The 27,369-nt window shown below is 40.6% G+C and overlaps 1 protein-coding gene across 5 annotated transcripts in view; it reads right to left on the reverse strand.

Annotated features, from left to right (window-relative positions):
- Nucleotides 1-27,369, reverse strand: part of VAV3 (vav guanine nucleotide exchange factor 3) — a 205,487-nt gene that overhangs the window by 112,069 nt on the left and 66,049 nt on the right. For all 5 annotated transcript variants that reach the window (XR_014512441.1, XM_083445167.1, XM_083445166.1 and 2 more), the window contains exon 2: nt 465-581. Coding sequence is in view for 4 of the 5 variants with exons in the window: in XM_083445166.1 (XP_083301292.1) it covers nt 465-581 (117 nt within the window). In the remaining variant the exon portion in view is untranslated. The remainder of the gene's footprint in view (nt 1-464; nt 582-27,369) is intronic.

A 27,369-nucleotide genomic window follows, 5' to 3' on the forward strand; every position in this document is an offset into this window, starting at 1 on the left:
TTTTGAAGGAGCACTGGAAACTCAAGACAACCGGGGTCTTTCAAGGTGAGGTACTTGCCCTCATTTGGTTTCATGCAGATGAAGGGAGATGTCAAATTGGGGCAGCTGTATTGTTTTGCCCATAGGTAATGATAAACCAAACATAAAGGAATGCCAAACATCAGTATTATTTTTTTCTTGCTTCAATGTAAGCATGTATAAATCCACCCTTAATTTTCCTTATCAACATGCCCCCATGTGGAGAAATCAAACCACAACCAAGGGAAATGTAAAGATGGGGAAATTTTAATTTACTAATTTCTTGCAATTGCACAATCACCGCGTGATCCATACATGGTGACATTTTCCCAGTAAAAAACTAACACGTATTTTCATCGGGAATATCCAACAGCGTAAGATGCTAATTGAATTATGCATTGATTTTAAATATACATAGAATTTGATGAGAGTAAAATTGTAAATACCTTTCCAAAATCACGGACATCAAACAGGTCAAATGCTTCAAAAAGTTCACTTTTCTTCATCCCAAATGTCTCACAGCAGGCCAAAAGGAATGTTCTTATATTCTTCAAACAGAGAAACTAAAGAAATAAAAAGAGAACACTCATAAATTTGTCACCAAATTATCTACAAGTACAATACAATTACAGTTTATCAGTGAGTATACAGTGGTACCTCGGGTTAAGTACTTAATTCGTTCTGGAGGTCCATACTTAACCTGAAACTGTTCTTAACCTGAAGCACCACCTTAGCTAATGGAGCCTCCTGCTGCCGCCGCGCCGCAGGAGCACAATTTCTGTTCTCATCCTGAAGCAAAGTTCTTAACCTGAAGCACTATTTCTGGGTCAGCAGAGTCTGTAACCTGAAGCATATGTAACCTGAAGCGAGGTACCACTGTACAGCCTTCATAAGGGGCTTGTACAAGGATAGAAGAATAATTGGTTGTTGTTTTTGCAATCACATGGCATCTCAATTTTGTCAAACAAATCAACGAAAACTGAGCTTCTCCCCAATCCATTGTGTTATATGAAAAACTGCCTTTGAAATTCCCTCAATTTCAAGAGCAGTTTCTCATGGGAGGGAGGGCTGCTGTTTCAAGAGAGAGGAGGAAAGTCACAAAAACTCATTGGCTTCATAAAACTAGTTTCATGGCTCTGTGGATTCTAGATATTCTTTTGAATTGAAGCACTACTGTTTAGTTCCTTTAGTCCCAGTTTAAACAGCCACCGAAAGGAAGTATATATAATGAAACACGCAGTACAGAGATGGCACAAAGGCAATCCGATGCCTGAAACAGAATATTGAAGTAACTCATCCTTGGTAGTAGAAATATAATAAAACTAGCCTGGCTATTTTATTTGCTGCTCTCAAGCAGTAAGTTAAAATTTGCCACCTGAGGCTGGCTGTCTCGCCTTGAACCCTGTTGACATCCTTGGCACAATAATCAGGATGCCGTTAACCTATTTAAGGTGAATTTAAGGAACAACATTTTTTAAACTCTAGAAGTCTTAAAGCTGTAAGCAAGCCAAAATGCTTCTGGCATTTTACAAGGCGTTGCCGCAGCAGAATTAATTATACAACATATGAAAACAAGCACTTTGTGATTGCGTACAGACACAGACACACCAAAAACAGTTAATTAGAACCCTAGTTAAACAGATTCTGTAAATACATGCACTGTACTTACAGTTTAAAAACCACCACAAATGCATATTGCATAAGCAGAATGTACTGTAATAACACCCCTGAGAATTATGCAATTATGAGTTTACAGTAAGTTATGTAGAAGTAATAAACTAGTACATAACGGTTAATGTGGAAAATATGCATTTTCACCTTCAGAAGTGAATCAAGGACACCTGGTTTGCTTTGAGCAAAGCTACTGCTCCGAATAATGGGTATTTCCAACAGCTACAGAAATTATGAAGAATTGGCAAAGCACCTTTCAGCTGTGTTTCCTGCCTCCTACACTGTAACAGTACATCTGGATCAGACCTTCTCAGTTTCCTCACCCCCAGCTCTTTTTTTTGAACTGGAAGTGAGCGCATGAGGCATTGATTCAGGAAGGACGTGACATAGGAAAACTTGTCCCATTACTCCTGTGGCTGGCCAACATCACTCCCCACACAAGGAATACTTAGAAGTCCTGCCAACAGCCCAAGTGAAGGGAAGAAACTATCTGTTGGGATTACCCATAAACACAAAAATGCAATCGAACAAAATAGGCAATGAAGAAACCCATTAATATTCTTTATTCTTCCCAAATTCACTTTTAAAACAATAATACAACTCTCCACACCCCCACAATTATACAACTCTCTTCTAAAGCACAAATGTTTTACTCTGAGCTACCGATATTTCAACATCCTGCTTTGAAGGAAGCCCATTCCATATCAACGCATGAGGAACACCTGCAATTTGCAGCAATTCTGAGAAATTCTGTATGGTTTTTATATTGTTGTAAACTGCAGTGCTTATACTGTACAGGGTGAGTCCTTTAAAAGAGGCCCCATGGATACAGACTACACATGTTCCACGGGGCCTCTTTTAAAAGACTCACCCTGTATTTCTTGATACATACATACATACTCTAAGGATCATATAACTTCTTATGGAACAGCTTTCCCAAATGAGTTTCCCCCTTTTGTTATTCAACTCCAGTTCCCATCAGCCCCAGCCAGCATGGTCAGTGGTCAAGGATGATAGGAGCTGTAATCCAAAACATCTGGAAGGAAACTGGATGGGGAAGGCTGTTGTAGGACATGCACTCATTTTACAGTTTTGGAGGAGATGACTGGTACAGGCAGGCAAGAGGTCCTTTTTTTTAAGGGAAAAGCTCATCTGTCATTATGGAGCTTCCCTAAAGTATTATATGTGGTAACGGAGAGCCCTTTCTTAGAATATTTCCCATGCAATTTAAGTGATGAGGTAAACCAACTGTAAAGAAGAGAGAATCTCAGTGACTGAAGTCTTTCCTCTGCCGGGCTGTCTTTAGCAGATGAAGCACCGAGGTGCAAATATCCGCCCAGCACCCCCAAATTACCACAGATAGTGTTGGGCTGGCCGTAGCTGCGCACTGCCAGCCATCCGGGGGGGCGCAACTCTCCCCCATGCCGCTGCAGGACAGCGATGCCCGCAGAGGCTTGGGAGTGAAGTTGCGCCCCTCCCAAGCCTCCTTGGGAGGAGAGCGATCCTCTCAGAGGCTTGGGGGGAAGCTTAACGCCCGCCAGCCTTATGGTTGGCAGGGTGCAGCTGACGGGCGTGCAGGGAAAGGGGAGGCTGCCGGCAAAGCCGTGCAGCTCCCCGATTTGCTGGGGCGCCCCTGAGAGGCCAGCTCCCTGGTGCGACACACCACTAAGCTCTATGGGAAGGACGGCTCTGATCCTCTGTACACCCTTAAAAGCTGTCATATATTCTTGCTGTGACATGCTAGGGGTGATATTCAACTAAGTTTCAGTAAGGGTAGACCTACTGAAATCAATGACCTTGATGTTGTCATGCTGAGTAATATCAGTGGGTATTACTCTGAGTAAAAGTTGACTGAATACCACCCTTAGGCTTGCAAATTAGTTACTCAGCAGTAGGGATGGGTGAATCGTATCCATTTTGGTTTCTCATTTTTTCCATTCTTAAGTTCAGTTATCCACAATTCCACATCAGTTTACGATCCTTTTTTTTTTTTAAGTCCTCATGAAAATTCATCAGCATGACAGTGCAAATTTCTCCTAAGATACACATTTTGTATGCAATTTCCCCTAACATACACATTTTTTGTGAAAGCAAACCATAATATTTTGGCATTTTTTGCATGTTATGTTCACTAACATATTCTTATTATGTGCTCTCTACCTTAGTATATGTATTTCCATGCACATTACTTGTGCCAAAGAGAGCTGCATTGCAAAATTCGGAGAAGGGTGAATTTCTAAGGATGGTTGTGCTTCCCCATGTGTATTGTTTTAGAAAGTGTGAAATAGGTAGGTTCACTTTTAAATGCACCCAACCCTACTAGGCTGTAGCCAAGAAGAAGAAGAAGAAGAAGAAGAAGAAGAAGAAGAAGAAGAAGAAGAAAGAAAATCTGGCAAGGACGTTCTAGTAAACTGGAAGAGTTCTGGCTCTTCTCTGTTGTTGTTTCCATCTCCTCTCCCTACAGCCTCCTTTCAGCCCATCAATATCATGGAAATAGCTATGTGGTGATGGCGAGGAGCAAAGGGATGACAATAAGCAAAAATTATGGGCTTGTAACTTTCGTGGGCATATTTGCAAACAGTTTCCACAATATCTTATGGCGGAATTCCTTTTAACTGCAGTCTTTAATTCTGCACATGATGCTAATTTTATGTTTAAGTTTGTATGGTAAATTAAATGGGAAATTACAGGGTATGATGTTGAATTTAGCTGTTCTCTGCAACATCCAACATTCAGGAGACACTGTGAAATGACATTGCACGTCTCCTAAGACTGCCTTCAGGAGCATGAAACCAGCCATTTGTCACCATTCGTCAATCTTTCTTCCATCGGAAAGAGGGACACATCTTTAGTTACCATGCACAAAAGTAATTCCTTTAAAGTAACAAGCCTCTTGACAATAGGATGAAATCACCCTGTTGCCTAAAAGCACACTTAGCGTATTTGGTTTCAGTTTTTAATGGCTCAATAGTCAACCATTTTATCTTTCAAACAGATTAAAAGGTGTCTCTCTTAACAGTTAACCTCGCCTGATTAACAGACCAGATGTGCTATTAATACTGCACTTTTAAATAAAGATAACTTTGCACCCTTTATATTTTTTATCATTTGTTGAGGACTAAATAGAAGAACAAATTGATAAGCCACCTCCTGACATAACCACTGGACAAATGAACCTGTATGCAGAATTATCTCACTTTCAAACAAAGCCCTGCCCTTGGGGGGGGGGTAATAAATCAGCCAACACAGGCCTTTCTGTTTATCATAGAATCATAGAGTTGGAAGAGATCCCAAGGGTCATCTAGCCCAACCCTCTGCAGTGCAGAAATCTCAGCTAAAGCATCCAAGACAGATGGCCATCCTAGCTCTCCTTAAAAACCTCCAAGGAAGGAGAGTCTACAACCTCCTGAGAGAGACTGTTCCACTGTCAAACAGCTCTTAGTGTCAGAAAGTTTTTCCATATGTTTAGTCAGAATCTCATTTCTTATAGCTTGAAGCTATTGATTCATCTTGGTTGCCTCCTCCGCTCACATTCCAGCTTGTCAACATCCTTCTTAAATTGTAGTGCCCAGAATTGGGCACAGTACTCCAGGTATGGTCTGACCTAGGCAGAACATCAGGGCGAGACACCATGTACCAAGCAGCATATTTTGCAGAACTATCAAAGCACTAGTGGTCATTTATTTAGTTTATCATTATAGTTTTAATTTAAAGCTGTTTTATTTCCTAGTCTAGGAAATATGCTGAGTAACCTGGGTAAAATGCATGATCCAACATACTTAAGCACGTGCAGAAGGTAAACACAAGTGCAACTGTGAAAGCAGTGGGGCTTGAAAAAAAGTGCTTCAATGTGTTGAATCACGTCATAACCCCCCACCCCACCCCCCGGTGTATCTGGAATCTTCACCTTACAGCTTTTGGCAAATGCTGAAGACAGTACGCCTTTGATACTTGAGATGGAGATGTGTGTTTTTAGGAACCACTCTACTCCCGTTACTGAAATTGGTTTTAGCTGTTTTTAATTCTGGGTTTTAAATTGTCAGAACCCTGGGACTTGCTGATGAAGGCTGGGTAATAATTTTTATTAACATTAGTATTTACGAAAGCAGTTTGGGAAAGCAAGAATCAAAAGGATCTCTAGATGCATGTATAATTTTATAGTAGAAGTTATAATGCCTTCTTCAGGATTCTTTTAACAATGTTTTGTTTCATCGCCTTAACAAAAAAGAAGAAATGTTAACCTTTGTGATATTATGACTATGATTATTCTTATGAATAATTGCCTGCCCTTCACCCAAAGGTCTTGGGGCAGGTTACAACATTAAAACATAATATTTAAAAAGAGGTGGAACCTAAAAATATGCATCTCTGCTGTCAAAAGCCAGAGTAACAATATGACTTCTTGGCAGCTGGTATCACCCTCTATGCCAGGCATAGGCAAACTCGGCCCTCCATAAGTTTTTGGGACTACAACTCCCATCATCCCTGACCACTGGTCCTGTTAGCTAGGGATGATGGGAGTTGTAGTCCCAAAACACCTGGAGGGCCGAGTTTGCCTATGCCTGCTCTATGCCCCAAGGCAAGTTTCACACAGATACTGTTTTGCATTGCACTGGATGATAAAAGGAACATAGTGCTGTTCTGCCAAGCATGCCAACTGTATTGGCCTGGATGGGCTCTGGTTGCCCAGGCATCAAGAGCAGCTATGGGGGCCTCAGGATTGAATGGGTCCTTTCAGGTCTCACAATCTAGCCTCTGGTGTTCTCCCCAGGCTAGTCCTCTCACCAGGCTTGTTCCACAACCTCCGTGAGTACCCTACCCTGAATGCTTGCTTACTTACTTGGACAGATGGAGAGGCAGGAGTTGAAGGTGTAGAAAGCTCTGGCTGTTGAATGCCTAGAAAGGGAAGAGCCACACTGTTTCTACACCTATTTTTGGCCTCCGGCCGCCGCCAACAAAATGTGGCCCCTGGAAAGCAGCCCGCGAAATGGAATTAACCCCCTGCCCCTTGAAATCATACTGATTTTACCCACATTTTTAGACAAGTCAACTTGAAGAAACACTCCACATTTACCAAGAACCTACTCAACATAATATAAAACTGATCCACAGCAACTAGTCAGGGAGAGAGATGATTTTTTTGAGGTCCAAAAATATATTTGTTAACAGGCACCTAGTTTCTACTTAAGCTCTGAGCTCCATAGCTCTTACTGCATAATCCCCAGTATCGAACCATATGTGCATCAAGGAATGCATGACATTCTCCAGGAATGAAAAATAAATAAATGGCACTGTGGCATAGATAGACAGGTTACTGACCTAAAAGCGAAGAGATTCACGTTCAAATATCCCCACCCCACAGGAAGTTCACCGGCTGGCTTTGAACCAGCCATTCTCAGACAAATCTACTTTTGTCAGATGTTGTGAGTATAAAACTGGAAGAATTCCATGTAGGTCATCCCAAGTTCCTTAAACAAAGCACAAAGTAAACTAACAACAAAATCCTCAGCATGTTTACTCAGAAGGAAGTACATCTTAATTCTATGGGAATTTAGTGTGACTCACTTTCTAACAAATGTGCTTAGGATCGTAGCCTACATTCTAAAGTTTTTCTCCCCAGACACTAATCTTACATTTAAATGTCATAGAAAACACAGTTTAAACAATATTAAAGATCTGCAAGTTAAAACAGCAGCCTAGTCCTCCAGTATAGCTGAGAGCTTTTCAGGAGATTCCCCCAAGACACAGAGGTCCAATTCACACATAACATTAAACCATAGTTTAGGGTTACATGCATGAGCCCTGAAGTGAAGCATCTGACTAAGGAGTTAACCTCCCCTTTTCCCAGCCAAGAGGAGGAATCAGTATCGCTTTCTTTGGTTCTTAGCCTGTTATTACAGGAATAATGCCTAAAAACCTTGGGAATAATGACTAAAAACATCTCACCTATTGTCATTGTGTGGATAATGTCATTATATGACATCATACTTAGTTGCATCTGGAAATTTCCTGTGCCTGTCCTGTTCTTGTTGGACTGAAAGTTCTTCTCTAGTTTCCTGGCTAGGGTGCCTCTAGGCATTCCATGACAGTCAACAACCGACTTTATAAAGCAGGTGTGGGGGTCCTATGGCTCAATGTTGCTGGACTCCAACTCCCATGCTGGCTGGGACTGATAGGAGTTGCAGTCCATCAGCATTTGAGGACTTCAGGTTCCCCACTGCTTTTCTAATGTACGGTAATTGAGAATATACTGGTGCATTAACAGAAGAGATGGAAGAAGACTGGGGAGGGGGAGAGAAAAAAGGGCAGTTTCAAAATAACTTCTATCACTCATCAGAGAAACAACCCCCAAAGGGCCACATATTTGTGAAGATGATTCTAACATATCCCTCTTTTTGTAGACAATCAGTTCTTCAGATGCCAACTCAACATGCTTACAGGTCTGAATTTAAAAGGTGATGTACTTTACTTGGCACAAGTTGCCATGTACAGCAGACATAGATAACTAGATCACAGACCAAGCAGGGCTCTACTGCTGTCTAACAAATCCTTTCCTTCTCCATCCATGCTATGTTGGCGGACCACCCCTGTTTTCTGAGATATTCTGTGTGAAGTCAGCTAATTAACTGCACAGAAAGGCCTGCTCTCTGCAGAAACAGGAGTGCAGCGATGTGAATGGATCTGGAAAAATGAGGTTACTGAATATTAGGTATGCTATATATGTGAACTGGCCCGAGATTTGCTTGTATAGGGCAGTATACAAATTAAACAAACAAACAAACAAACAAACAATGCAGGTTGCCCAGCAGAAAAATGTACCATGCCTAGCATAGAGGAAGAAGAGGAAGGCTAAACTAAACCCCAAGTCACTCCATACGTCGCTCTGCACTGAGAAATCACAAGATTGCAGCCTTGCTATTTAACGGTAACAGGAGGAACGATGAACATTTTGCATTGCAAAATAAATTGTTAATGCTCATAACATGATTCCTTTGCAGGAATCTAGCATCAACTTTCCTAATCACAATGTCTGATCATAGGTCACAGAAGAGGACACATGTTTGATGTTTATTCAGTATGGCACAGCCCAATGTGCATTGACACAGGAAATGTATAGAGACCTAGCGCAGCAAGTACACACATAAAACAGCTATTAGATATTAAACAGGCAGGAGTTTTCAGCTGCCTGCAATAAGAAGAATGCCTCTGAACCACATTTCCCGTGAAACGCTGTGCAAGACGATGGAACATTAAGCAAAGGCATGGAGCAGTACTGCTGCCCTTTTTCACATCAAAACTTTGAAAGCCAAAATACCAGAAACAGTGAACAGGTGGACTGTCGCCATCTTTGCGAGGACAAACCCATGAAGGGAGATGAAGCACTAACACATCATATATTGCTAGATTACCTATCAAAAAATCAATGGATATTGAGTTCAAAGAGGAAACTATTGTTCACAGTTTTGAGAAATCATACTTCAGGATGCATTTGAGTTATGTACTGATTTCACTGGGACTTTTAACAAAACTGTGGGTTGTATCCAATGAAGTCACTGTGTTCGCAGAGCACCTTCTGCCCATGTAACAGAACTTCCCCTCCCTCTCCTACCACTGCATGCCCCATGCCCCACCCCTCTGAAGGTTCTTCCAACCCTGCAGAGTAGATTTGGAGGAAGAACAGGAAGAAGTAGTTCTGTTGCATGAGCTGAAAGTGTTCTACATGCAAAAGGACTTCACTGTTACAGACTTATCTCCGAGAATTTGGACAGCTCTGACAAATGTAATTACACCAGGCTTGTGCCCAACAAACCATCACCTACCACCTGGCTTCAATAAGCCACCCATTTTCACTGGATGACTGAAGGCAAAGCTAGGCACGATGTTAGCTGTGTGCATGCAATTAAGATCAGCATAAGGGGGCCTATTGGTAGTTTTACCACCCTCAGAGGTTCAGGTTGTGGTGACCTGGATAGGGCATTATAGAACTCCCTCCACACATAGGTGCACCTGGCACCTTCAATATACATCTTTTGGAGAATGCTGAAGACATGCCTCTTTACCCTGACTTTTGACACTTAAGATGTGTGTTTTCAAGACCCACCCTATTTCTATGCTTGTAATTTGTCTTAACTATTTTTAATACTGACTTTTAAATTGTTGTAACCCATCCTGCGACCTGCTGGTGTCGGGGCAGGTAATACTATTTTAATTAATAATAATAATTTATTATTAATAACAACAACCTACCCCCTTTGCCATGGGAAGACTTGAAAAGCCAACAGACAGCTGAGGAGTGTAACTTTCTCTCTCCCTGCCACAAAATTGCCTCTCCAAGCTGCTATTTGCATTTCAATGTAAGCTGTCATTAATGCCCATCAAGGTTTCCATTGAAATGTGAAAAATGAACAAAAAAAGAACAATGCATTTCATTCATGCAATTAACATCCCATCTAGCTTGGCCCTCAGACTGCAAGAAATGGGGGGGATCATCAAGCTTTGGGAAGGCCACAATAAATGGCTGGTAAGCTAAATTCAACTGGGTGGGTCACACGTTGTACAAACTTGGGTAACACTCACACATGCCATTCTTAGATATTTGGGGGCTGGCATCCCATAGTCACACATGCTTTCTGTCCTGTGATTTGCTGCACCCAACACCCACAGCTTGCCCATTTACCTCTGCAAATGTTTATTACTATTTAGAAAGATATATAGACAGCTTAATCACAAAACCTTCTAAGCAGCACACATAATAAAACTGTAAAAACTTATTTTTTAAAAAAGAAAAAAAGCTAAAATTATATGTTTGGATAGGCTTGCTGAAATCAAAAGAACTTTTCAGCAGGCATCTAAATCAATATAGTGAGGGTGCCTGCCTAATGAGAAAAAGCTGCAGTCGTCCCACCAGGCTATCAAAGCCTTACCCACTTCCCCATTCACCGAATTCAATGCGCTCACTCAAACAGGCAACAACCGCTATTGCTCCAAACACTGGAATGCAAACAGATACAGTAAAAAGATCTCCAACGGCTAGAGGACCCAACCGCAAGTGGTGGCAAGAGCAGATGCAAGACGCGTTGTTTCCAGTCAGGTGCCCTGATCAGAGGAATGCGTGGGCAGAGTTGGTGCAACACAGTAGCTAAAAGTGCAAGCTAGAAAGTTCCCAGTTCTCAATCTGTGGTGCTCACTAGCCCAATTTCAGCAAAGGAAATGTAGAAACGAAACACAAAAAAGCTAAATCTGTGTCTTCATAGATGCATGCACATGCAGCACTTCAGAAGAAAGGGGATAAATAGAGCTGCTTAAAAATGTTTTGCTTTCAGAGTTAACAGTTTTCCCCAGAAATCATTCCTGCTCCTTAACAGATTTCAGCAGCCAAAACAGATTAAATTAGTTCTGCTCTGCCAGCACCAGTAATTGTCACTATGTTCAATAAAGATAGCTGAAAGCGTTCTGAATGAACAAAACACAGATCACTGATGAAGCCTTCATTCACAATGAACGCACCCAATGAATTCTCCATGAACCCCCCCCCCCAAGAGGAGGGGGAGGCCATAAAAGACTGCAAGAAGACTGCATTATTAGTTGTGCCAATAAGGTACCTTAATTTTTATGCAAGGATAAAGAACTGCAGCCATTCTGGCAGACTGTTGCATCACTTGGAGGGAAACCACACAAGAAATCAAACCAATCTTCACCACATTCTAATAATATCTTTCACTGTTGATCAAGCAGCCTGATTCCTTCCTCTTTCAAAATAATTTGAGACAGATAGCTCTAGTTATAGATACCTTGGTGAATTTTCACTGCCATACCATATGCTTAGTCATTAATTCCATTTAGCCAACACTAAACTTGAAGACTTTAGACTACTAACACCAGCATACATCCCTTTTTTTCTGACATAGAGCACATCAAGTTTCTTGGGCACTTATGGCTGAAACAACATTAATTCAGCATTATTTTAGGAAAAGAAACCCACAATTATGGGAGAAGGAATGGTGGACACAGAGAAACAGGGTGCAGATGCCTTAAATACTGGGCAGCATTTCAATACCCTCCTCCTCCTATTGGGCACTCCTGTCCAGATGACTTGCTAAGTTTAAACATCATTGGCTTCATCTACTGCTATTCAGAAGTTTGCTTTGGAGACTTCCAGTGATGTACTACACACAACTTCACTGCTGTGCAAAGTTGCTTTAAAAGGTCTTCAGAAGGTCAATAGGTTCAAACTGATGAAGCAGTGCACCTGTGGTGTAATTTTTTAAAATACAAATAAAAAATGAAGTTGTGATCAGCGGCAATAAAAGAAAATAATGTGGAAGGGGGGGTGCAAGCCACAAGCAGAGGTAGCAGATATAACAAGAGTTATATCTGGAGCGTCACTGGAGGCGTTCAAGTGATTGCGCATAAAAGCATTTATGAAACAGCAGTCAACTTATTGATTACAGTTCCCCAAGTGTGTGTGTGTGTGTGTTTTCAGTTTGGAATGCACTTCAACAGGCACATCGATAAAATACAATGTTTCATGCTATGTCTTCCACTGATTCCAGTTTAAGCTTCCTAATCTCTCACTTTCTTATTCAGATGAATCGTTAACATTTCTGGATGGCTTATCTAGAAGGGAGTGATACATTTTACAATCTATTACTAAGGGGTGTGGTTGATGTTAAACTTTTTTTTTCTTTTCAGGATCCAGAGAAAGGTCAAAATCTGTCTCCATTTATAGCAATATCAAAAAATATTTCATAAGAGTCTAGTATATTCAGGCTTTCTTCCGTATAAGCTTTACCTCCCTTTAATTTCTACATTCTGTTCTATCTGAGGTTCTAGAATGACACTACATTTTAGTAGCCCTTTTCTACTCATGGGATTTTACCTCCCACAAATTCTCAACAGCACAAACAATTTACAACCCACCCATATTTAGCCTCCTTTATTCCTCCTACAAAGTGTTAATATAGCTCATAGGTTTTTATACATGCAAATCACATAAAAGCCTTTATTCACATTAAGCAGTATATAAATTAATAACTAATCATAAATAACCTCTAATGCATACACATACATGCAGCTAGTCCAGGGCCATTACATTTTGAAGCATCTATAACAATCATTTTACCTTGAACTGTACCCATCTACCCTTTTCCAAATCCTGTACCAAAAATCCATTACACTATACCAAAATCCATTACATGTACCTCCCAAAGTTTAAAATGGGTATGTTTGCAAGCACCCACTTATAACCATACAACAATTTAAGAACTTAAATTTTACCACTTTTTTTTAAGCATCAGAGTTTCTTATCATAGAATGAAGCCAACAACCAGAGTCCCTCTGTAAATTTTCAGCAGTTGGAAGTTAAAAATCAATTGCCACTGGATACACATGGTATTAAATATCTACATTTTCTATACTTCATGGCATTCTTTGGGGATTGGAGCCTGTCATTATATAGTTCATTGATCTCCGCCTTTGCCCTTGCACCAGCTGCCAATCCTTCTTGCATCAAATGTAGTAACTGAGGAACAGCTGACATGTTTCCTATGTCAGTGAGAGAGGAAGGAAGCAAACAGAATTGCTTCTCCTTTGATTATTTAAGGTTGCACTTGCAACCCCAGCCTGAAAGTACCTAAAAAGTTTCCATATCACGGTGTTCAATCTCAGTACTTTTGTGGTTTACTTTATACCTTTGCCCCACCACTAACTGTTTGCACAATTTTTGAAAATGTAAAAGCTAGCTCTTGAGTTTCATGTCAGTATTTCCATTACGATTTATTCCTGACTTAGAGTTTGCCTCCTTCACTAGCAAAGCAGCATCCTCTACTTTTATCTTATTTGTTGATAAATCAAGTACCCAATGTTCCAACAACAATTGCAAGCAGTTCATGGGATTCAGGTTGAGTCCTTTTTAATGTAGATTAGAACATGGGCTAGTTCTTTAAAATACTTAGTGTTCTTAAGTACAACAAACATTTTTAAAAAAAACACACAGAACTGCTAAGAAATGTTGTGATCTCATTCCTTGCATTAATGTATCAGATATGGCCTATGCCTTCTAGCAATGAGTAGCTAGTGTAGGTCTCTCTTTGTGGAAAGGTTTTACTCTTGAGGCTATGTCAGGTTTACATAGAATCATAGTGTTATGACCCACAGCTCCAACTCCCCATCCTCAAGCAAAGAATGGGTACATTCATGGTACATCTCTAACTAGAAGGATAATGTGCCTTTGAACCAGACTTTCAACATCCCTGCCTCCTCCACGATGCCAGTAACACTCTGAGCTGAAGAAGTCACATTACTTCTTCGGACTATTATAGCTTGGATGCCATAACAGATTCTCAGCTTCCCACCAGAAGTCAACAGCTCCTAAAACAGGCTGAGCTCCTTTACCAGTGGTGCATCACTCATCAGACACCAGCCAGTCAAAGGAAACTAAAGTCCTATTTAAGTCTATTTAAGTCTTATATTTCTGCTTGTTGGAACGACATCCAGGTCTGCCTTGCTGGACTTCCATCCTTGGCTTCACTTGGAGCTATCCAAGGTGCTGCCCACCTTACTTGTTTGCCTTTCAGACTTTAACCTCTGCTGGGCTTGAGCTAATTCCATCCTCTACTCTTGAGTGACCTTGCCTTGCTGGAACCTAAACAAATTTTGCTTCCTGAATTAGGAACAGGGACTAGTAGTACATGACCTGATGTCCAACTGACTGTGCACACCCACCCACAAGGGCTAGACTTTAATCCCTTGGCTGCATCAAATTATAATGGCAACACGGACAGCTCTATGGTTCCATATTCAAAAGGGTTCCCCTCCTTGCAAAATGGCAGTTCTCCACACTGATATGGCTATTACATGCTGGGAACAGGTGTGCAGAAGGCCTAACAGCAGAACAACTTTCACAGGACTCCTTGCAGTAATTGCAGTGTTCACTATATTACTTTTTTCTACCTCCAACCAGAAAACAAAAACAAAGCCTATACATTATTGATAAGTCTTCCCAGCATTTCACAGAGAAGTTAAGAGGCATCAAATGAAAATACTGCCATGATATTTTCACTCAAAGCTCAGCTCAATAGTATTTTATTTATTTTTTTACTCCTTTATGAGACATTCGTTCAGCAAACAGCACCTAGTTCCTTCCAACTTAAAGATATTTTACTATTTTCTACTAAGCAAATTTGTGTACTCTGTACTTGACACAAAAATGTTGGAAGAGGAAAATGGTACAGTTGCAATCACGATATTGGTGCATGCATGCCAGCATTTATTTAGCATTTTAAGAATCCTCCAAGCATTTCACATACATCATCCTGTAATCCTTAACAACCCTGTAAGGGATATCTTTATTATCCCCCTGATGCAGTCAGAAGGCTAGAAGAGAGCAGCTTGCCAGAGGATAACAAGTGAGTTCAGTTACAGGTAGGTAGCCATGCTGGTCTGCCGTAGTCGAAACAAAATAAAAAAATTCCTTCCAGTAGCACCTTAGAGACCAACTAAGCTTGTTATTGGTATGAGCTTTCGTGTGCATGCACACTTCTTCGGATACCTGAAGTGAGTTCAGGTAAGTTTAGAATTTGGGATTGTCTCAAGCTGCCAGGGCTGGAACTGGGAACCAATTGCTCTGTACACAGATATCCCATGTGATGAATTAGTAGGGCTGCAGTTGGAGCATCTCCTTGGGCAGTAATGAGCCACTCATGCTGGCTATTGGTTGTCTTCAACAGGAAGAGCTCTGGTTTGTTCTTACTAATAGCTTGATATTCTGGTTCCCCAAGTCTAGGCTCATCTCTTGACTACAAACGGATTTCATTTCTACCACCAGAGAGTTGTCACATTAACCCCAAAGTGACACCAATTTGGTGACACTTTTCGCAAGTAGCAAATTTCAAGAGAAATTTGCCAAACCAATGTCTGTAAGAATTTATGCAGCCCAGTTTTACCAATTTAATTATGTGGGGCTTACTCTGAGTAACTGTGCACAGAGCTGCAGTGTGATCCACAAAGCACTGACCTTGTAAAAGTGGGGTTATTAAAGAACCACTAATTTCCTGTCATTTGGGGAAACTAGGAGACTCAAGCAAGCAGAGTCTTGTCTGCTAGAATTAATTTAAGCCTCATCAATCTTATTGATCTGGAAATAAATGGGAAGTTCCATGGTGACTTTAAAAAATACATTAGAGCCATTTTAATCCAGGAAGACAATACGAATGTGGCAAAAGTGCATTAAAAATATCCTCATAATTTTAGCATATTGTAAGTCACCTTGAGCCCTTGTTAGAAAGACAATTTAGAAAATGTATAAATATATATGTCACCGACCCATGTTTACCCAAAAGTTTTTTTAAAAAAAACAAAAAACCCCAGAGCAATGTGCTGCAAATCACCATACACTTCTACAGAGATTCATTTGGGGGGGAGGGGAAGTAAACAGTGGTGTGTTTGCTAAATCTGTGACATCCTTGGTAGTGCTGAAGTATAAATTCAGCAAGTCAAAAGTTAGAAACCAAAAAGGATAATCCGCCTGCAGCACAAGCAAAACACAAAAGAACATTTTATATGCATAAAGCTTTCCATAATACCCTTGCTTTATATAGATGAAAGAGCTTCTGTTTTCAAAGGCGTATTGTTGCTGTTCGTGATTAAAACATTGTCAACCGCCACCTACAGACTTAGTTACAGTTGGAAATAAGGAAAAGGGATAACCAAAAGCAGGTCCCTGATCATCCTTAAAGCACCACAGATATATAGACTGTATGAGCAACAAAGTAGAGAAAGAAACAGGTAATCCAAGTAGATGCTGCGGGTGGGGTAGAGATGGATATTATAGATGCTCCCTGCATCACAGCATTTTCATAATTTTAGACTTGACAGTGTCACTTGCAAAATGTTGTTATTGCTGTACAGAAGGTACAGCAATAGCTCGAGGTGGCGATGCGAAAAGAGGCCGGGTGACTCTCGAGGTGGCGATGCGAAAAGAGGCCGGGCGAGGGCCAGCGCCAAAAGATATAGGGGGCTGGCCCCGCTCCCCGGGCGGCTCCAGACCCGCCCCCAGGGCGTGGGGCGCCGGCCAGGTGAGCAGGAAGGGGCAGGGGTTCACACCCCTGCGTGGGCGGAGCTCGGGCTCCCGACCGCAACCACTCCCCTCCCTTCCAGGGAGGAAAGTCTTTATTGCTGTACAGAAGCCAAAGAGAACCATTTTCAAAGTTCAGTGTACATTATAGCAAGTAAAATACATGCATCCAGTATTCACATTATAAATAAAGGACACACAAAGAGAGGGCTTCAGGAGAGGCATCATTTGCAAAGAGAAGCTATTTTTATGGTTCAGCTCTGCTGAGGAAGTCTTGGGCATCACACTTTCAAGCCTGCAAACCAAGTGCTGAAGTGGACCAAAAGAAGTATGACTCTACTGTCATGTGTTGCCAGAGGATGGAAGTCAGGAGAGGAAGAGAGAGTTGCAATTCTGCAGCAAAACAAATAATATGGCAGGATTCACCATCCTGAGAATCTCTGGGCCAAATCACACAGTAGTCATGGGCCACATGTATGTTTTGCTGGCGTTCTCTACCCCTTCCTTTTGATCTGAATGTAACTTCTAAAGCTATTAAATGTCACTAGAGGAAGTGGGGTAAGTTGCTTACTCCTTTCCTCTTCCAGTCACCTACACACAGAGAGACACACACCTCCACCTCCACCCATGAAGATACTTTTTGATCCACTGCTTTTTCAGAGAAAATATGTTTGTCTGAGTTGGCGACGCTCAGCTAACATTTGTTTTCTTTTTTTAAAGGTGAGGGGGTGGACGCCTCTGTATTTGCATAAAGGAGAGACATTCTGGAAAGCTGTGTATGTATAAAATATTTCTACATCTTCTAGCTTGAAAATATATGGGCAAAACCAGTGGAAGTGTCAAAAGCCAAAGAGCTGGCTAAACAATATTCCCAGCAGTTGGTGGCAGGGCCTTCTTTCTTTCTCTTTCTTTCTATTATTTACAACCCATTTTTTATTGTTCACACAGAGAGAGAAAGAAACAATAATAAAACACAACAGAACAACATTTTGTTTAAATATACCTTAAAGTAAAAACAGACAACGTACTAATGTTAACTACCCTAGCAAGACAAAATGTATTCAAAACAAGTGACTATGCAATTTGATCCATTTATATAATGTATGTGAGTTCAACTTTTCTTGGAGCAGAATTTGGGTTGAATCAGCAAAGTTTTGTGTTTCATTTTAAGCAGTATAGAGTGCACTCGACCCTGATGAACACTATCAATAAATGAAGGGGAGTAATAACAGAACTGATGTCAGGAGCTGTTGAAATACAGAGAGATAACAGAATCCTAATTCTAAAAGTGCAATCCAGCCTTTGCTGAAGTGGATAGCAAAACTTCTACTTTTAAACTCAACTGGACTGGATTAAAAGAAATGACCACCAAACATAAACCCTTTTAATCATGGTAGTAGTTATGAAACAGAGAAAGGGGGAGGGCTTCAACAAACAAAAAACACTTCAAACAACTAAATTCACATAGAAAACAGGAAATCATGTAAAAGGCTTGAGGTCATATATTTCCCGTTTCCCTTTTCTCCTCTTTCTTAGCATATGTAGTAGATTGGAAGCTTTTGCTTCCAGTTTTAAACAAACCACAGTTCTCTAAGTTTGAATGCCATGCAGCACTGTAGTTTCTTTAAAACTGGGAGCAAAATCTTCCAATCTTGCACTCAAGAATGCCAAAGAGAAGGGAGAGGGTAGCAGGCAAGCTGAAGACTCTCACAAGCTCATTCACGTAGCACAAAACCATGGATCAATTGAAAACTTGCAAAATAATACAAATAATTAGTTACCTCATGTTTTAAGCATAAGAAAACTATATATAATCATTTTAGGTCCATATACAACTTGGAGATAAGTACAGCACCTATGGGTAGGTAGAGTATTATATTGAGGGAAGCAACCAAAGACTAAATAACTGATAAGGGGAAGCAAAGGTAAAGTCACAGGTAGTAAGCAATTCAGTATTAACTCTGCACTAACATAAAAGGTATTCATAGCCATGTTCAGTGGATAATAAATGCACACAGATGTGTTGCAGCAAACTCTACCCCTACTCTGCACATGTTCATTTGAATGCTTGAATGGAGGTCCTCATACATACCACTAGCAAGATCATAAAATTGTAGGGTTGAAAGGGATCATGTGGATCATCTAGTCCAACCCCCTGCAACGCAGGAATCTTTTGCCTAACGTGGGGCTTGAACCCACAACCCTGAGATTAAGAGTCTCGTGCTCTACCAACTGATCATGTACATAGGGTTCTTCATGTGTATACTGCATTACCTTCATTCAGGGATTCAAATGGACACATATAGACAACCAGGTAGATCTTGCCACCAGGATTTTTATTATTATTTTATTTAGTAGCCACAGATACAGCACTTAACACCTGAGCAGGCATTGTGCTTCTATAGCCAGTATACAATGGAAGCTTAAGTTATCCAGGCTACTTCAAATATAAGCACATGTATTCACCTTTAAAACAGGCTGGTAAATAGCCACTTGTCTGTGTTAATGCAAACAAGGCAGAGATTTTGTAAACTGGAAGAGAGCCAATTTTATTATTTCATGCCATCATAGCTTACAAATGTAAGTGTGGACAAGACAACCAGTAAAAACACTTACTCACTTAACTGAGATAGCAGAAAGTGTTGGTGATTGGATTACTGGGCCAGTTAGAAACACAGGTAAGTGGGGGCAGTGTGAGGGAGAAAATGACAGCACCAGAGGAGAAAAAGACAACGAGGCATTTGGATCTGAGCAATCACTTTTTCTCAAAAAAAAAAAAAATAGTTAGAAATGTAACATGAGGTAGCAAAATTACATTAATTGAGGTGATTTGAAGGAGGTACAAAAGCAACACAAAACATAAGAACATCTGTATTCTGCAAACTAAAAACTTCACAAAACTGACATAAGTCACAGTGTGTTTGGGGATTTCAGACTTTCTACTTCAGAGGCACAAATTGCAGGAAGTTTAAAAAAAAAGTGAAAGTTGCTTTCAAAGCATTTGGCTCTCTTTCAAGACGACAGCAAAACAAAACATTAGAAAATAAGGTGGCGGATGATTCAGCCAGATAAAAATAATGTCCTTTTCGAAAGGAATGCAGTTCTAGACTTGGAGACATTAATGCAGGCTGTAAATCAATGGGTCAATGCTCCTTTATAATCATGATCTTCCCAGAAAGCGTCTTGATGGGAGCCAGATATACTGCACCCTTGCCTCCTGCTTAAGGACTGGCCCAAAGGAGCTGCTAAATGGGGTGGGGAACCCTTTCAATTTGCTGAGAGGTTGGTGATGAATGTACTCCTCCCCACATGTTTTTTCCCCTTATGTCCACAGCTCCTGTAGCCAATAATCAGCTGCAGACATCCCACAGCAACTTATCACAGCCCCCAATGTTAGCTTATGGGTCAGAATGTCTGAGATGCTTCAGCTGAGGAATTAGCTTTGAATTCCTTCAACCCCACCCCCCAATGTGAAACTGAACTGCAAAGGGGACCAATATGCAATTTTCTATCGCGTCGCTCAATATTCTGAGCCAGACGGCAGAAAGTCAATTGCCACAGTCATTCAAATTGTTAACACAGTTTTGTCCAACATAGCCTGCAGTCTTAATAAAAAGAGTATACCATTCCACCTGAAAGTGACCAGCTGACCTTACTACTCTAAATAACAGTTTCCAATACACTCTACTGCACTCTATTGCTCCATTCACTTCAATGTAACTTGGGCATAAGTTCGTCTTCAAATGGAGCTAGCACAGTAACTGTATTAGGTGGGATGTGATGAGAAAAGTCACTTTTATTTCCCAGTCCTATGTGCCTTGATCTTGAAGATAATGTCACATTTTAGAGAAGGAGGGTGGTGATTTCTCAATTATGGGAGAAATTGATTCTGGATAACAAAATAAATTATTTCCCTAGAGCCAACTCTGCTTTTGTCCCATTTGATTACAGTCATTTAAAACAAATATACACTGGGGGCGGGGGGAACTCTACCTTGCTACCTTTACTATTATATAGGAATGGACTCCATTTTGGAATCTGCCATCTATTGCAACATACTTTGTTTTATGATGTATCCGAAGCTACGCTATCATGCTAATAGAGGAGAAAGGGTTTTGCAGATATTCTCTGCTCTGCAATAATTTCCAAGCAAATGAGAATCCTCTCTGAAAAGCAGCTTTTATCTCCCAAGCACACTTGGCTACTATTCTAATTAACAACGACCCAGAACAAATCAGTATCTATTAGAAGAAAACTAAATATAATTTCTAATTTGGCTGGATGCATATGATTTCACTGAAGACAGGGGAGTTCAATTTGAGGCCCTTTATTATGTTGTATGTATTTAATATTGCATAACATGAAATACTATTAAAACAAAGAAAAATGGAATACACACTGCCCAGGCTTCCACCCTGGGGAAGTCACTTCAGTGCTACTAACACAGCAGCTTGGCTTCACCTCCGGATATGCACTCAATTGTCTCTCAAGACAGACAGGTGCCAACAACAGCATTATTATTATTATTATTTATTAAATTTGTATACCACCCTTCATCCAAAGATCACAGAGCGGCTCACAATGTAAAAAGACAAAATGAGAACACAAAAAAATGCAATATGAACAAGAGCAAGAACAAACCAATAGCACCCCTCCCAAAAACTTTTGTGGGGGGGAAATCTGAGATTCTACTCTTTCCCTCCAGAAACACAGTTCTTTTAAAATGCTTATCGAGCTACATTTGGGTTTGCGGACTGACAACTCCGAAAGACAATCATTGATCTGTTTCCATAAAATTGCTTAGAGGTGTCGTATATAAATTTTATGAAATGAATAAGCAAGCTTAAAGGATAGTTCTGTACAACAATATCTCTCCTTGCACCATCCATCTCATTATTCAGAAGAAACAAAGCCTATGCAACAGCGTGGCCATAAAACATGTAGCAGTCAAAAGAAAGGAAGGTTCCTGGAGCAGGGAACGCATCACGCATAAATTAACTGGATCCACAAGGGATTCATGAATCCAAAACTAATGGTAGCATGCTCCCGTCTGCAACATATGAGCCAACACATATAATGTTACCAGCAACCCTACTGTTTCCAACACCACTCATCTGCTTTAACATACATGATCCTCTCTCATCACCTCCAGACACTTTAAATTGCAAATCAGCATTCCAGTCAGTCATGGCTTTGATCTCAGCTAATCAATTTCTCAACGCCTGCTGTACGATAGGAAGCTATAGGACTCCGCTGTAAACTGAGCAACACTTGAAAAGGATTATACACTTCGTTTTCATACATCTGACAGCACAGCTGTATGGCCATTTTCTTTTTATATATTCTTGGAACATTGTGGTTGCTGCTCACATAATGGGGGAGGGGGAAATAAGTGAAGAAGACTAACAATTGGTTCCTTCCCACACCAACACCAGCACATTCACAGAGAGCAATGCTGGTATTGAACAATACCATTTCATTCACCCAGCCCACATGGCAGACAGTACAGCAGCATGGAATCTAATGACAGGAAAACAACAAACTATATATTTTCCCAGCAATCATTACCTGGCAGACTTTACATTACAATAGCATGGAACCCAACTATACAGGGAAATGGCAGCTTACTTGCCCTTGCAACATATGGAGCAAGCTTTAAAAAATGTTTTAAGGTGAGATAGTTATTGCGTGATGACTTTTTCTCCAGATTTCTACACTTTTAAGATATCTGATAGTCTTTCGAGTGACAGGCCACCACTTGGGGCAGTGAAATGTAAGGTAAAGCCCCAGCCCACAAAATCATGTCCACAGAGGCATGATTGGTTTTTAAATGACCCGTCCACCACAACCTCTTCCTCTCAAAGCTGAAAAGGTAGTTCCTTCCATTCAGCCACATATCTAGTTTTAAAGTCCCCAATGGTGGTTCAGTTCTCAAGGCTGACGTGGTAGATCCAGTGCCTTGACCTTCTACATTATTTTTTACAAAACAGAGTCCTAGGGGAATTCCTCACTAAGTTTGCTCCTTTAACTCACTTAGCAGAATTCATCTCACCATGCATCTTTCCAACAGAAGCTCATGTTTGAATGTGTGAACTCTACTAAGGTGAAGGGGACAAAGTGAGGCTTGCTCTCTATCCCTTTGCTGTCATTTGAAAACCTGGCATTTGCGTCTCTGACTCATATGATGAAGCACTGCTGTGACAACACACGTTCTATACCCGGCGTATTCTCAAAATTACACTGTAGTGGTTTAAACAAGGAAGCTATCACATCTGTTTCGAGTATTAATAAATTACACTCTCTGACCAAAGGAAACCAAGGTGATGTAAAGGGTCTTAAAACGCAATACAGAACATAAGGCAGTAATTATAAGATACATATTTTTAAAAGAGAATCAATAGATTGCTTGTTTGCTTTGATCTTGCAAGGCAAGTAAAGTGTAATAATGACATCTTTTAGTATTCATATAGCACTTTAGAATGATCAAAGCACTTAACATACATTTTCCAAGCAATCCTTACAATTGCATATTTTTTTGACACATATGTAGGAAGCAAATGGAATCTAGGAACTACTACACACATGCTTGCCACCCACGTTTGCACAGGACGTAATTTGAAATGCCCCTAAAGTAATGGTATTGTGACCCGGCTGCACACTCACTTGCCACCAGGTCTGGGGAAATACTATCTCTGATGAAGAATGAAAAAGCAAGCGCTCTTGAGTGCTTCCTGAGAATTAGACCAACCTACTTTCCCACATATGTGGTAGAATTGTCGGCAATCTTTTCTTTCCACCTACTACATATATACTACCCCTGTACGGGATACATGCTAGATCCTGTATGGCATAATGAGCAGAATGTAGGGACCAGAACCTGCAAAGGGGATGGAGCTCTTTAAGGTTACCAGATTATTTTTCAATTAATCCGGGGACACTTTTCAACTTCAATGGATTTTGTACGAGGACTGATGTGTAAATCCGGGGACTGTCCCTGGGAAACAGGGACGTCTGGTAACCTTACTTTAAATGCTTGGACTGTTGGCAACTGTTTTCAATGTAGATCAGGCTTCGTAACCCACCAGAGAATCTCTACAATGGAAGAACTACAGTGGTACCTCGGGTTACATACGCTTCAGGTTACAGACTCCGCTTATCCAGAAATAGTACTCTGGGTTAAGAACTTTGCTTCAGGATGAGAACAGAAATTGCACAGCAGTGGCGCGGCGGCAGCGGGAGGCCCCATTAGCTAAAGTGGTACTTCAGGTTAAGAACAGTTTCAGGTTAAGAACCGACCTCCAGAACGAATTAGTTCTTAACCAGAAGTACCACTGTGTATGAATCTCATAGGTGCATGGAAATGTCTCGTGAGAAAATCACTTACATGAACATCTAATGTCATATTCTATCATAGATGTTATTGTATTGTTAAGCTGCCTTGGGCATTTTAGTTGGAAAGGAAGGTTGCATAAAGGTATTATAGGGAGACCTAGGTTCAGATCCCCACTCAGACACACAGCTTATTGGTTGACCTTGGACCAATGTCCCAGACCAATGTCCCATACCTCATGAATGTAATACATAAAATGTTTCAATGCCAATTTGGTATCTTTACTTAGAACAAAAACCCACAACTCTGAAAAAAACAGCAAAGACAGCATCATAATACAGGCTGGACAAGAGGAACAGAAATTGAAGATGTAGCTACCTCGTCAAAATATTATTACTAAGAATGGAAGCAAGTAGACTCATGACACTGTTTTTTCCATCAACAACAACAGAAGAACTTGGGAGGAACAAACAAGGATGGAGCAACAATGGAGAAGAGAGATACTTCAAGCACAACCCGTTGTTTGTTAGCAGCTCCATTTTCGAACGGCCCTTCCCCCCATGAACATACAATTCAGTAAGTCAAGCTGCAGTCGCAGAGCAGACTGCAACATGCCAATTCGTTCCACAGAACTGAATGTGAGCTGCTGGAAACCAAGTCCCCTTGTATCTCTATAGTTGTCCTATTCGATACTGCAGTTCTTCAAGCGAATTCTGACTGAGGTGGCAAATCTATAACTTGACTATACCGCATCATATTGTAGGGGCAGAATGCTGCTGCATACAAGAGCAATAACAATACCCCTCTACACATAAAAGTAAATGTCAGAGAGTAGAATTCAATACTTGCCTCCTTCCTCCATGTTTTCTGTATGGAAAGATTTTTTTTTTAATGAAGAAGCATTTAATCAGATGACCCTCATCTGCCAGTAGCACAGGCCATACACAGGTTTATCACCTCCATAAATTTTAGACCTTACTCCCGATAAAGCATGTTTCATGTAATACCGTGCACATCCTCCAATTTTCCAAAACATGAAACAACTGTAATTAGGAACTGTGAAGTGGAGTAGGGCCCAGTGTGTCAGTAGGGAGAGCCATCTTAATCCTTTTTTTTGATGGCCCCTAATTCTTTCACCTTCAGAGAAAAAAGCCTCTATTTTGAGAGAGAAAACAGGGAAAGGATTGTGCATTCCCTCCTTACAGGCCTTCCTCGACTCTTATAACCATACCCTGCGTCTACTACTTTTCCTATAAACATGCCCCAATAAACCTTTCCCTTCTGGTTTCAATAAATCTTTGAAACTGAATGAGGTCAGAAGTAAAATCCAAGATCTTTTACTTTCCTGCTAGTAACACTGTACTCTTACAAAACAGAGAGCACAGCAAATGCTACTGTCCTGGCAATGAGCCTTATTCACCAATATGCCATTAGCCTGGCCTCATGACAAGGGGCCATATGATAGCCAAGGTCCAACCACCTCGACTCATATTTGCTTGAACTTCAAACAAGTTCAAGCGGGGGGGGGGGGTTCCTCTTCCTAAATTCATAGGTTTGGTTTTTGCACTTCCATATCTCTTCTTGGGCAAACTTCATTCTTCACTTTGCTTTCTAGACACATGCACATATGTGTATTTGCTCCCAATACCACATTCTGCCGCTAGTACCACTCCTTTCAAATATTTCTTCTGCTTACATATGCTTCAATGTCTTTCTCCTTCAAAAGAGGCACAGTGGACTGGTCCGCATCTCATGCTAAGCAAAACCATAGCTTCGAATGAATGTGCAGGCTCTAGGAAATGAAACTTTGCTCATTTCTGCTGCTGCGCCACACTGTGCTAAACCATAGTTTAGCTTAGCATGTTGTCCAAACCAAGGTTCATGGTTCTGCCACGGTGATTCAAACGGCAGCTTATCGGCATTTTATCACACAACTACCTAAACACTGCTATGCTGGGCTGTAAATCTAGTAAACAGCATCACAATACTTCAAGTAACAGGATAAAAATTATGATCAAGTGCAACAGGCTCCCTTTCTTCTTGAATAGCCTCAAAATAGATGGCACATCTCAGGACATCATCAGATGAATTTCTGCCCTCTACCTCCTTGGCGCACTTGAAGTATTGTTAGTAACGTTGAAAAGGTTTCTCTGAAGAAACATAGTAAAAGTCCTCTTGCTGTTCTTTCGTATATAAGCTGAGAGAGAAAGAAAACTGGGTTAAGAGCTTTCAGATCACTTTCCCCCACGTGGTTTATGAGCAGTTTGACTTTAGTGGTGTCAAACATTATTCTAAAAGCATAGAAAAATAATTGGATCCCAGTGGGGCTACTTACAGAAGTAGTTTTCTATGCCTTATTAAAGCAGATGTCCATTATTCACAGTTGCAAACTACACAATTCAAAAGGTCTCTGTGTACTTATACAAAGAAAATGTATCTACTGTCCTTTATAATGTTCCCCAGCTCTTCATCAAAGAATTTCTAATTCAAAAATTGCCCCATTCTTATGCTTTTTTTATCATTTGGACTAATAAAAAGACTGTGAATATTCAAAAAAATAAAAACTTCTGGAGCCTATATTTCTAATGCCAATATTCAGATTCAAATCTTAAAGGACCCTTACAGTAAAACCTGCACGCCATATTGTATTTCTGATACAATAGAAAAAAATGTGAGAGAAAGATGGCATCATACTCTTTTGCTGCAACTAGAGAAACGTTGTAGATCAGGGGTGGCCAACTCCCAAAAGACTGCGATCTAGTCATAGTTTAAAACTGGCAGTGATCTACCACCTTTGGGCGGGTTCAGGTCAAAGTTGTTGAGCTACCTGTTGGACATGCCTGTTGCAGATAGTAGTGCAACAATTTAGAGATGAAGTTTGCACTCACGCTAAATTCACTGTACATTGCAATCTCAATTTGAAACTCTCAAGAAAACCATTTATCTTGAAGAGGTGGACCCACTGTGAAATTTACACTTTCAGTGTGGATGATGTGTTTCTTTCAAGAGGTTGCAAGGTAAGCATCAACTGCCTAAGATTGCCAATTGACAACATTTACAACTGAAATACCCTTTTTATGAATAAAGGTCTTGGAGGAGCTGGTGGTTATCAAACATGCCACGAAGGACACAGTTAAATTTCAAAAAACCATACTCAAATGTACTATGTTAGATACATAGGCTGTTAGGGGCAAATGCAACAGGGTACTGGGATACCCTATACATAGAATCATAGAAATCTGAAGTTGGAAGGAACTCCAAGGGTCATCTAGTTCAA

Source organism: Podarcis tiliguerta, assembly GCF_965153285.1.
Source record: "Podarcis tiliguerta genome assembly, chromosome: 6".
In the NCBI taxonomy this organism is placed as follows: Eukaryota; Metazoa; Chordata; class Lepidosauria; order Squamata; family Lacertidae; genus Podarcis; species Podarcis tiliguerta.